The following is a 13159-nucleotide window of genomic DNA, read 5'->3' as shown; positions in this document are numbered from 1 at the left end:
TTCTCTACATAGATCCATGACAAGTGCTGAGCTGCAGTACCCTGCACGGCCACTACATTATATATGGCGCTGTCTGCTTCCAGCTCAGTACACCCGACTGTCAGGGAACAAGACGATGGCCTCACTTCTTATACTGCTGTTGTAAAATGAAATCTGAGCTCTGATTGGTTCCTATGAAAGGTTGCTAAGAAAGCTGAGCTCTGATGGGTTTTTATGAAAGCTGAGCTCTGATTGGTGGCTAAGAAAACTGAGCTCTGATTGGTGGCTATGAAAGCTGAGCTCCGATTGGTGGCTATGAAAACTGAGCTCTGATAGGTTGCTATGAAAGTTGTGCTCTGGTTGCTATGGATGCTGAACACTAATTAGTTGCTATGGAAGCTGAGCACTGATTGGTTGCTATGGAAGGTGAGCTCTGATTGGTTGCTATGGAAGCTGAGCTTTGATTGGTTGCTATGGAAGCTGAGCTCTAATTGGTTGTTATGGAAGCTGAGCTCTAATTAGTTGTTATGGAAGCTGAGCTCTGATGGGTTACTATGGCACCTGAGCTCTGATGGGTTGCTATGGGCAACAAAGACATTCTTACCGTATGACAGTGTTGATGAAGCCCATAATCCTGTACAAACCACACAAGAGACACAGGGCTGGGACTTTCATGCTGGAGCCAAGTATAGTGTTAGATCTGGTAGCAGGTTTTATATGGGACACCATGTCTGCCACCAGGGATCTGCATCGGGTGCAGCTACGGAGTACTTTCTGAGACCACTATCACATCACACAGGTAGTGGAAGCAGAATCAGCAATGAGTACCAATACTGGTTAAAGGGGCTGTCCAGAATTAGAAGAACATGGACGCTTTCTTTCAAAAACAGCACCTCCCCTGTGCACAGGTTGTGTGTGGTATTGCAGTTCTGCCCCATTGACTCCAATGGAACAGAGCTGCAATAGCAGACACAGCCTATGGACAGGGACAGTGGTGGGGCTGTTTTGGAAGAGAGCAGCCATGTTCTTCTAATCCTGGACAACCCCCTTTAATGTTGCAGTCAGCAGGGGTTAATATGTGTTCATGATTTTAAAAAAATGGTGAGTCACCGGTATATACATAAAAGGTCCCCAAATGTGTTCTCAAAGGCTTCTAAGTCCACCAGCCTGTGGTATTATAGCTGATTTTTTAGATGGACTCCATGGTGGCCACTCTGGGGGCATCTAAGACAGGCACTCTCGAGGGATATCTGAGGCTGAGAAGGGGCATCTGTGGTGGGTAGCCTAGGGAACATCAGAGGTAGGCACTCCAGGGGACATCTGTGGCATGCACTCTTGGGTGCCCTCTGCGGTGAATCTGTTGCATGTACTCTGGGGGGTATCGGTAGCAGGTACTCCAGGGGGCATTAGTGGCTTTCAGTACAATGGGCATCTGTGGCAGGCACTCTAGGGGGCATCTGTGAAGGGAACTCTAGGGGGCATCTGTGAAGGGAACTCTAGGGGGCATCTGTGGAGGGAACTCTAGGGGGCATCTGTGGAGGGAACTCTAGGGGGCATCTGTGGAGGGAACTCTAGGGGGCATCTGTGGAGGGAACTCTAGGGGGCATCTGTGGAGGGAACTCTAGGGGGCATCTGTGGAGGGAACTCTAGGGGGCATCTGTGGAGGGAACTCTAGGGGGCATCTGTGGAGGGAACTCTAGGGGGCATCTGTGGAGGGAACTCTAGAGGGCATCTGTGGTAGGCAGTCTAGGGTGCATCTGTGAAGGTAACTCTAGGGGGCATCTGTGGTAGGCAGTCTAGGGATCATCTGTGGCAGACACTCTGGGGGCATCTGTGACAGACACTCTGAGACTAGAGGGCATCTGTGGCATGCATTCTAGCGACATCTGTGGTGGGAACTGTAGGGAACATCTGTGGCAGGCACTCTGGGGGCATCTGTTGCAGAGACTCTTGGGGAGGTATCTGTGGCAGGCCCCCTGGGGAAATCTGTGGCAGAGAATCTTGGGGTCTGGGGAGGTATCTATGGAAGGCCCTCTGGGGGGAATCTGTGGCAGCCATTCTACAAGACATTTGTGTCAGAAGAACCTCAAATAGCCTGCTACAGATTCCCCTAGAGTGCTTGCCACAGATGCCTCTGAGAGTGCCCACCAAAGATGCCCCTAGAATACCTGCCATAGATGCCTCCTGATTCTTCCCACTGTCCAAGCCATCAATACAGTGTGCCAACCTTAGAAGAACCTCAAGGAGCCTGCCACAGATGCCCCCTAGAGTGCCTAAGGTTGGGACACTGTATAAGGGTATTGATGGCTTGGACAGCGGGAAGAATCTGGAGGCATCTGTGTCATGTACTCTAGGGGCATTTTTGGTGGGCACTCTGGGGGGTTCTGCATAGTAATGAATTCTCCATCAATTTGACAGTTCCAGAAGAGAACCAGGCTTTTGTTCATGTCCATTTTCCAGCTATCCTGCCCACAGAACCCATTGTGGAGTTTATTGAGATCAGGATCCTCTCTAATGTTTTCTATCGGGGCCCTGCAGCCGTCAGTCCTGGAGGAAACACTTGCAGGAAATTGAGGTTTCCCCGGCAGGAAATGTAGAGAACCTCTGTGTGGACAGTCCATAACATTGACATGTGTAGAAAAACAGGACCTGCGGGCCGGGTCCATCCAAGAGCTCTACACATGTGTAAGCCGTGTACCGGGGTGGGCTCCCCAGAATACAGCGAAGTCACAGACAAGGAAAGCGACACTGACACCGGCTTTATATGCAAGAACAGAAACTTTACTTAGAAAATGAGTAATAACTTAGCATCACCAAAACAATACAAACATGTATAGAAAACGCTATATCCCCAGACCCACAGTCAATGTCCCTGCCCACTGGACAGGCCTAGCCGATGGCGGACACAGCAGAGCCTGCAAGTCGTGCTGTGCCGCTACAGAGGACACCCCTAGCCGATGGCAAACGCAGCAGAGCCTGCAAGTCAATAACTGCGCTGCAGTCCAGTACAGTACAGCCTAGCAAAACTATCTAATCCTAACTAACTAACTAATGCTAGGCCTAGGCTAGTCTCTGTAACTTCAGGCGCCACACAATATAATAATCAGTAACCAGGTGTACTGATCTGCGTCCGTTCTGGGCCCGAGGATGCAGCCTACCAGGGATGGCCACCAACCTCTTAGCAACCGTGCGGCCTTGCTTGATGATGAGGCCTTCTGTCCATACACTGAACTGGTCTTCCTGGGACAACCTCTCTTTCATAAGAGCTGGATTCAGTCAGGGTATAACAGCTACTTTCCTTCCTCTGAGTGTCCATTAACTGCCAGACATCTGCAAGCCAGGATGGAATCGGATTCAGTCCCTCACAGCACAATCCTTCCACCATCCCAGATCAACACTTCCTGGTTCACTCACAGGCAGCAGCATGAGTCATCATCTGTTTTGCATATTCAAATCTCAGAGTGTGCTGGCTGTAGCTGCAAAACAGTGGCCTCTAGTGCCCGGAATGCCAAATGACAGTTTAAGTACAGACATTATGCAGAAATAGCTGTTTCACAATCTCACACATGAAGGGGTGCCAGTAATTCTGAAATGGTCACGTGATGGTGGGGTGCCAATGCTTCTACATATAATCAGGCACTGTGGTGGAGCGAGCCAAGGTATCTACTTCAATCATAGAATATTGGTGGGTGGGGGAAGAAGAGACATCACCGTTTATCCACTGGACATAGACAAGTGGTCAAGGCTATCAGTATTTGTGCACTAATCATAGATGAGCGCTGTGGGTGGAGGTGTCAGTATTTTTACTTTGGTCATAGACGATTACTATATGTGGGGGTGTTAATATTTTTGCAGTGGTCATAGACAAGCACTATGGGTGAAAGTGTCTGTGTTTTTGCATTGGTCATGGACGAGCCCTATGGGTGGGGGTGACAGGATTTCACAATTGGTTACTGACAAACACTATAGGAGGGGTTGTCAGTATTTTTATAATAGTCATCAGCAAGCAGTGTAAGGGGGTGTTAGTGCAGTGACTAGGAACGGGTTCGCTGACGCTACTTTTAGTGCAGTGGTCGGGTCAGGTGGATAATATATCCTGTATTTGTCGTGACGCCGATTGCAGCGTGCGCAGGGTACTATCCCAGGGCCCTTCCAAGGTGTTATAACGCACGTCCCAGATTAGGAATGCCAGGTGTAATGGCCAATAATGTCTCTATAGCTTGATGTTAGTTGTGTCACGGTGTCCCCTACCTGGGTACGGCCGGACTCCTGGATCACTTGCAATAAATTTGAGTGTAGTGATAGTAGGAGTAATAGAGGAACTTGTCCGAATAAATGATGTCCAGACCTTTAGATGAAGTTCAAACGTTGCTTTACGTGGAATAACTTGCATCCAAACAGTATACAGCTTTGGTCTCTTGGTCCCAGCAGGTTTTGGCAATCATTGGCAGGAATGAGTACTTCTGCTTTAAATGTGGAGCTTGCAGGATAAATGTCTGCTTAGTAGCTCTGAACTGTGGCAGGGTTAGCTTCTGCACTTATCTGTATCTTCTGCTGTATGGGAACAGACTAGCTTTTCCTAGATCTCTGGACTTATCTCACAGATGGATTCTCAGGGTATGCTTTCTTCCTGGAACTCTGGCGTTTGTCTGTAGTTTTTTGCTCTCCTCATCCAGCAGAGCTGAGGGTGCTCAGACTGGGTATATGGCCAAGTCTCAGCCGAGACTAGGTCCTTGCTGTCTTCCCTAAGAAGGGGTCATCTGGACACTATCACACAGCCTTCCCCTAGCAGGGGGGAGGCTACACTGACTAAACTTCCTTCTCCACCCATGCTGCAGGACATGGGACCAGCCCACCTCTCCACAGAGGGGGAGCTAAGCTGGAATAAACCATTCACTAAATTAGATTCACTAAACTGTGATGTGTACTTGCCAATGGGTTGCTGCCACCTACTGGTAACCAAGCAAATTACATGAACAATTGCATTTAGCATAGATTTGTATGCACATTTGTGGAAGACATGAGCAAAATCATATCAGATGTTAGGCCTGCAGTCCGTGCCGGCGCCGCTGCTCCTAACCGCAGGCACGGGCGGCGGGCTCCCTCTTTTTCCTCCTGTCGTCCTGCTGACAAACATGGGCAGCAACTTGCTTCACTCTGCTACATATGTTCCTTCCTGCTGGAGACTTGCATTAGTGTTGAAGCTTGCATGGATGTGTCTCTCTTCACCTAAGAGACAACACACACACGCCCTCTGTCTCAGCAGCCTATGGCTGGACTGCAGCAGGTATTTAAAGGCACATCCTACCACAGGAAGTTGCCTGAGCAGCCTCAGTGTCTAGCCCCTGTGCAAAGGTGTTTATCTTGTCTGCCTTCCTGTGTACCGAATCCTGCTATTGAACTCCTGGACTTTGCTTTCTGCCGCCTGCCTCTGACCTCGGACTTCGTTTATGGACTTTGCCTGTTTGCCGCCTGCCCCTGACCTCGGATCTGGTTTGCTGACTTTGCTTGATTGCCGCCTGTCCTGACCCGTACCTCCGGGCCTCGTACGTCCCCTTGGTGCTTGCACCGAGCACTCTGACTCCCTGGTCAGCTGCCACTGACTTGGGGACTACTCTGGAGTGGCACCTGGCAGCTACCCTACGGCCCAAGCCTATTCCCACCATCAGGGGCTCTAGTGAATACCAGGTAGCCGCTTAGTTACGCCCCTCCGGAGTATACCCAGTCAGTGGCGCAGTAGGTCCACACCCGCTTGCATAACATCAAATATCAGTATAAAGGCTCTTAGAAGATAGTAGCGGGGTAGAGGAGTGTAGTAACACAACTCTGCGGTGTTACATTAGTATTTCTGCAAATTTTAGTGGGGGGGGGCAGCTTAGTATTTTTATATTACTCATAGGCAAGTGTTTAGAAGGATGCGAGTCATTGGTCAAAAGATGGGGTTAGCGGTGTGTGTTGCGAGGGGGTGCAGGTCAGTATTTCCACATCACAGGGTAAAATGTTAGGGACTTTGACATGATTGTTGAGGTTGGCCATTCGTGCTCATTTATAATGATGGCAGTGGATTAGAATCAGTGGTGTGGACTTTATTTTCCATTGGGGGGGGGGGTGTTATTACTTACACATCGCTCAGTGCGGGGGAACCTCAGCATCACTATTGTTGTGTATTACAGGACCACCATGATATGCTGCTGGAGATTGAAAGAGACAGAGCCATCACTGACAAAGTCATCCTCATCCAGAAGGTGGTGCGGGGCTTCAAGGACAGGTGAGGTGGACAGAGCGTGGCTCCAGAAGTGTAGAAGCTCCTGGGCCCTAATACAAATTCTGTAATAGGGCCCGCAGTTACCATGCGATATTCAGAACACTGGTTTCATCTCCTACATGCCAACTCTACTGGAACAACTGGGGGGCTCTCGCAAAAAGGAGGAACTTTCTCCCAGGTGCACCATAAAGGGCTGCTTTCTTCTGGACAGCAGTCCTCCATGTACTAATTTACCTGTATGTGGTGCTGGAATATTACATCATTAGACCCAGCCAAGTGCCCAAAATGCATTGAGGAGCATGGTTCAGGTTGACATGGGGTAGACTGCCATATAAAAGGGTGTGGAGCTCTGTACAACGGGGCGTGGTTTGTGTTATAAGGGTCCTTGACCTGCTAGAAGAGCGCGCTGATGCAAAAAGATTTTGGCGGTGCACTTGCATGTCTCCCAGAGCCCTCATTTCAAAAAGGATCAAGGCTGTGGCTTCCCATGTAGCAGACAGGCTTTTAGTGTGAGAGGGGGTGGGGCACTGCACAACAGGGGCGTGGTTTGTCTAATAAGGGGGTGTGGCCTGATAAAAGGGTGTGTTGATGATGGAAAAATTGTGGTGGTGCACTGCACCTACATATCTCCTTGGGACATCCCTTCAAGTGTGTGTTTTCCTATGTAGCAGAGGGACCTTTTACCTCCTCGGACACCGGGACCCGGAGCTGTCCACGTGTGACCCCTACATTTCGCCATGGCTCATTAGAATAACAATACTTTGGATTGAATCCATTTTTTTAATTTATTTCCAGGTCCAACTTTGTAAAAGTTAGAAAATCGGTTCTTATGATCCAGAGATACTGGAGAGGATACAACTGCAGAAGAAACTACTCTGTGGTAAGCTTACAAGATGGAGGAAGAGGTGGACAATAACTCAGATTCTTTACATTTTCCCTTTAATTGCCCCCCCGCCATTGCAGCGAGCCCCTGAGGATCTGGTGCAGAGGATGGGAGTGGTAGTGTCCCTGATGAGATGATGTGTCTCAGTGTACTCCCGCAGGCCATTGCTCCCTCGGGATCGGTGCAGTGGGAAGGTGGTATAAGGAATCAAGCCAGAAGTAGAAGAATGAAAGTCTCTCTTTACTCAGTGCAAAATAGGAGTTGTAGTACATCCAGCAGTAGTTGTATATAGTGCAATTTCTCATCCCAGATGATGACGAACGGTGGCTGACAAAGTCACAGATAATGGCACCTCTGGTATGATATCTTGCTGATGTCTCTCTCCTGATTTTCAGGCTAACATGTGGATAAAAGTGTCCACTATGTAATGTAGGCTGTGAGTTGGTCTCGCCTGAATGTATTCTTAGGTGATGGGTGTCTGAGCCGTAGTCCCTCACCTGCTCTCTCTGCATCTGCCGCACCTTCTGCACTTTGATTTGACTTTAAGAGAAGTCAGGACCAGGTGTGATCACGTTCACCCTAATGGTCCTGTCAATCAAAGTGCAGAGGACGCAGCAGCTGCAGAGAGCAGAGCCTCTAGGAGTAATGGCAATGCCCCTGTTGCACCTAGAGGCTCATTTGCATATATTAAAACACAGGGGTGCATCCAGCCTTTTTGCTGCCTGAGGCAAAAATTGAAACGGCGCCCAACAGTATGTTTAAGGCATACTGTGATACAGTTGAATATAGAAAGATATTCCCACAGCCCTACCATTGCCCTCACTTGTCTCTAGGTCTTGCCACCTGAGGCAATTGCCTCACCTGGCCTCATTAGTGGTGCACCCCTGTTAAAACATAATTTTTCTCAGCAATGCGGGCACATATGAACATGGGACTAAGGCCTCATGCACACGACCGTTTTTTTTTAAGGGCCGCAAAAAAGGGGTCCGTAGGTCCGTGGTCCGTGATCCGTGACCGTTTTTTCGTCCGTGGGTCTTCCTTGATTTTTGGAGGATCCACGGACATGAAAAAAAAGTCGTTTTGGTGTCCGCCTGGCCATGCAGAGCCAAACGGATCCGTCCTGACTTACAATGCAAGTCAATGGGGACGGATCCGTTTGACGTTGACACAATATGGTGCAATTGCAAACGGATCCGTCCCCCATTGACTTTCAATGTAAAGTCAAGAGTCCCTATTATACCATCGGATCAGAGTTTTCCCCAATCCAATGGTATATTTTAACTTGAAGCGTACCCATCACCATGGGAACGCCTCTATGTTAGAATATACCATCAGATTTGATTTAGATCGTGAAAACTCATATCCGACAGTATATTCTAACACAGAGGCGTTCCCATAGTGATGGGGACGCTTCAAGTTAGAATATACTTTGAACTGTGTACATGACTGCCCCCTGCTGCCTGGCAGCACCCGATCTCTTACAGGGGGCTATGATACGCACAATTAACCCCTCAGGTCCTTAGGGGTTAATTGTGCGTATCATAGCCCCCTGTAAGAGATCTTGTGCTGCCAGGCAGGAGGGGGCACACCCCCCTCCCTCCCCCTCCTAATTAAAATCTCCCCCCCCTATCATTGGTGGCAGCGGAGAGTTCCGATCGGAGTCCCAGTTTAATGGCTGGGGCTCCGATCGGTAACCATGGCAACCAGGACGATACTGCAGTCCTGGTTGCCATGGTTACTTAGCAATTTTTAGAAGCATTATACTTACCTGCGAGCTGCGATGTCTGTGACCGGCCGGGCGCTCCTCCTACTGGTAAGTGAAAGGTCTGTGCGGCGCATTGCTGATAGCACAGACCTGTCACTTACCAGTAGGAGGAGCGCCCGGCCAGACACAGACATCGCAGCCTCGCAGGTAAGTATAATGCTTCTAAAAATTGCTAAGTAACCATGGCAACCAGGACTGCAGTAGCGTCCTGGTTGCCATGGTTACCGATCGGAGCCCCAGCCATTAAACTGGGACTCCGGTCGAAACTCTCCACTGCCACCAATGATAGGGGGGGAGATTTTAATTAGGAGGGGGAGGAAAGGGGGGCCGCACTGGTCACCAATGAATTTAAAACTGGGGAGGGAGGGGGGTGTGCCCCCTCCTGCCTGGCAGCACATGATCTCTTACAGGGGGCTATGATACGCACAATTAACCCCTCAGGTGCAGCACCTGAGGGGTTAATTGTGCGGATCACAGCCCCCTGTAAGAGATCGGGTGTTGCCAGGCAGCTGGGGGCAGTCATGTACACAGTTCAAAGTATATTCTAACTAGAAGCGTCCCCATCACTATGGGAACGCCTCTGTGTTAGAATATACTGTCAGATCTGAGTTTTCACGAAGTGAAAACTCAGCTCTGAAAAAGCTTTTATGCAGACGGATCTGCGGATCCGTCTGTGTGAAAGTAGCCCACGGCCACGGACCACGGACGCGGATGCCAATCTTGTGTGCATCCATGTTTTTTCACGGACCCATTGACTTGAATGGGTCCGTGAACCGTTGTCCGTCAAAAAAATAGGACAGGTCCTATTTTTTTGACGGACAGGAAACACGGATCACGGATGTGGCTGCAAAATGGTGCATTTTCCGTTTTTTGTTTTTTTTCCACGGACCCATTGAAAGTCAATGGGTCAGCGAAAAAAAAAACGGAAAACGGAACAACGGCTGCGGATGCACACAACGGTCGTGTGCATGAGGCCTAACACAGATGCCGTCAGCTGCCAAGCGCACATGTAACAGGTCAGATAGTGTCATAGGGACAGATCTGCTGACAGATGGGCTTTAAACAGATAAGTGTGTACGCCCTCTGATGTCATTTGAAAAACAAAGTAAGGGCGGGTTCGCATTTGCGTTATGGAGTTCCATTGTCACTGAGATATAACGGAATATGATGGAATTTTAGGACGGAATTCAAAATGGAAGCCTTTAAGAGGCATTCCGTTTTGCTCCGTCCTAATACATGTCTATGGGGACAAATAACGGTTCCTTTTGGTTCCGTTATACATGACGCCAAAAATAGTCACTATGGGTGGGGGTATCAATAATTTTGCATTGTGCTATGGGTGGGAGTATATACACCGCCCTCTGATGTCACTTCCTCTTGGCTGTAGAATTATTTTTTTTACAGGGGAAAAAAAACTATGGATGTCTATGGCACAAATACGCCAAAAAAATAAGCCAAAAATCGGCTGATTTTAAAAAAAAAATGCTGTTGACCCAAAAAATGCAAGAAGAAAAATGACACTACAGAAAAAAAACCGTGTTTAATTCCCGCAAAAAAAAATGCTGCAGAAAACTCAAAATTCAGCAAAAATATTTGGCAACTTTTGTGGATTAACAGTGTTTTTGTAATGACATACGTAAGGGTAAAACCACTCGTGGCTTACCTTAGCCCCCTGGTGTCCACGAGTAACCCTTGTAAACACTATTAGGCGCCCACAGGTTTCCAAGATGGCGGCTGCATATTCTATTGCACAAGCGCTGAAGGTGTCCAGTGCAGGCGCAAATACAGGACATTCTGCTGCATGTATTTGAGCCACAGAGGACACAGCTGCCATATTGGAAAGCTATGGCCATCCTGTATCTTTGCCGGTGCTGAGTGCTTTCAATGCCTGTGCAGTAGAGGATGCAGCAGCCGCCATCCCGGGAACGTATGGACGCCGTGCATTATTTACACGCGTAACCCATAGACGCCCAGGGACCTCACTGTGAGCCCTGATCTGTGCTACCATTTCGTATGCCATTTCCCACCAAAACTGAGTCTTCCTCAACATGTGACCGCAACTGGATCTTCAGTTTTATCCAGCAGGATCTCTGCTTGCTGTAAATGAATTAAATCATTCTTGATGGCTGAAAACCTGTCCAGCTCTTTACAATGTGTCACTGTATGAGCAGAACAAAGTCAGATTTTTGAGTCTCTTGGTATAAACAAAAATGTTTCCATTCACTGACAGCAAGCAGAGATCTCGAAAACAGGTAAGGAAATGAAGACTACATTCTTATAGTTTCATCTCTTTTGACCAGATGAAAATAGGCTTTCTGAGGCTTCAGGCGCTCTACCGCTCCAGGAGACTTTGCCAGCAGTACCATATTGTTCGCCAGCGGATCAGCCATTTCCAATCACGGTGCCGAGGGTACCTGGTCCGAAGGGCTTTCCGACACCGACTGTGGGCAGTTTATACCATTCAGGCCTATTCCAGGGGGATGATCGCCAGAAGACTGTACAAGCGCCTTAAAGGAGAGGTATGAGAAAGTCAGCGCTGACGTAGGGTGGGATGGAGGATCATCCAGTGTTCAGGGTGCTCACAAGGACTCATACCGACACACTGACATCAGTACGAGGCGCTTAATGGCTTTGTCATAGAATCTTATATTATTCGTTTTCTACAACCGCCTTTATAATGGAACTACGGTAGCTGAAGGATCCGGCTTCGCTCGGGTATATTTAATTAATTTTATTTAATGTTTGTGTGTGTCATAAAAAGATATCGACAGTATCCACTATAACGGTGACATCCACAGCCCCCCACCCCTTAACACTGCCCCCTCCCCACAGTGCCCCGTGTCCTTAAAATGGGACCTCCACAGCAGCCCACCCCCTTAACTGTGACCTCCACAGCAGCCTGCCCCTTTAACAGTGAGTTCCACAGCACCCCACCCGCTTGACAGTGACCGCCACAGGGGCCTGCCCCCTTAACATTGAGCAGAGGTTACAGTCTCCTTAACTGACCTCCACTATTCCCAGCCCCCTTAACAGACCTCCACAGCGACTGCCCATTTAACAGTGACCTCCACTGTACCCCGCCCCTTTAACAGTGACCTCCACAGAGCTCAGTTCCCTTAAAATGTGAATTCCACAACACCCCACCCCATTAACAGTGGCCTCTACAGCATGTCGCCCCTTAACACTGACCTTCATAGCGGACCGTCCCCTTAACTGTGACCTCCACCGTTCCCTGCCCTCTTAACAGAGACCTCCACAGTGTCCGCCCCTTTAACAGTGGCCTACACAGCATCCCGCCCCCTTAACAGTGGCCTCCACAGCGGCTGCCCCTTTATTAGTGACCTCCACAGTACCCCATCTTCTTAACAGTGTTTTCCACAACACCCCATCCCCTTAACAGTAGCCTCTACAGCAATCTTCCCCTTAACACTGACTTCCATAGAGGACCGTCCCCTTAACTGTGACCTCCACAGCAGCCTGCCCCTAGGGTAGCCAGAGGTCCGGTTCTAGGCCGGACAGTCCGGCTTTCAGACTCCCTGTCCACCATCCGGCGCAAGACCTGGACGGACACAGGGATGTCCTTTTGAACAGCTCACTCTTAGACAGCGGCACTGTGCTGTCTGAGTGTAAGCTGCAGGGAGAAAGTCACCCTCCCTCCCACCTCTGCAGCTGACAGAAGTTGATTTTTACCTTTAATTTTTCCAATACCCGTCGGCTGCAGAATGGGAAGGGGGGGGGGGTCATGGCCTTACCAGGTAGGTGGGCATGGCTTATCGGGACCTGGGGGAGGGGTTTTTAAGTTTGTCTTTTAAAGGTTTGCCTGAATGGCCACCCAACCTGCCCCTGAACTGCGACCTCCACAGCACTCCGCTCCCTTAAACAGTGCCATCCACAGCGCCCTCCCCTTTAAAGCTGACCTGCAGCAGTAAAGAAAAATGGCTGGGTTGTTTTGGAAACCTGGTATAAAACTGTGTGTATGTGGAGACTAAGGACCTGCGAGCTTCTATTGGCTGATAACGGACATGTGACCGTGTGTATGGCATTTGGGATATGAAGAGAAAGACCTGCAGGCTTGTATTGGCTAATGTAGGTCATGTGATGTGCCATATTTTCATTTTTTGGGGAATCTCAGGAACGGTATGTGCTAGAGAGCTGAGACCAGGTCTAAAACATTCCCGGACACCTGATGTACCTCTGTGCCAAATTTGATGATTGTAAATGCGACCGTATGGATTCCTTTAGCGGACATACATACATACATACATAC

The 13159-nt window shown here is 49.0% G+C and overlaps 1 protein-coding gene across 2 annotated transcripts in view; it reads left to right on the top strand.

The window, feature by feature from the left end:
- The window catches only part of MYO7A (myosin VIIA), a 130387-nt gene that overhangs the window by 59163 nt on the left and 58065 nt on the right, over positions 1–13159 (top strand). For both annotated transcript variants that reach the window (XM_040426420.1, XM_040426421.1), the window contains 3 exons: positions 6153–6247; positions 7040–7124; positions 11193–11411. In XM_040426420.1, coding sequence (XP_040282354.1) covers positions 6153–6247; positions 7040–7124; positions 11193–11411 — 399 coding nt within the window. The remainder of the gene's footprint in view (positions 1–6152; positions 6248–7039; positions 7125–11192; positions 11412–13159) is intronic.

The sequence above is a fragment of the Bufo bufo genome, chromosome 3, assembly GCF_905171765.1.
Source record: "Bufo bufo chromosome 3, aBufBuf1.1, whole genome shotgun sequence".
NCBI lineage: Eukaryota > Metazoa > Chordata > Amphibia > Anura > Bufonidae > Bufo > Bufo bufo.
The sequence above is the reverse complement of the archived record's forward strand: the minus strand, read 5'-3'. Positions and strand labels throughout refer to the sequence as shown.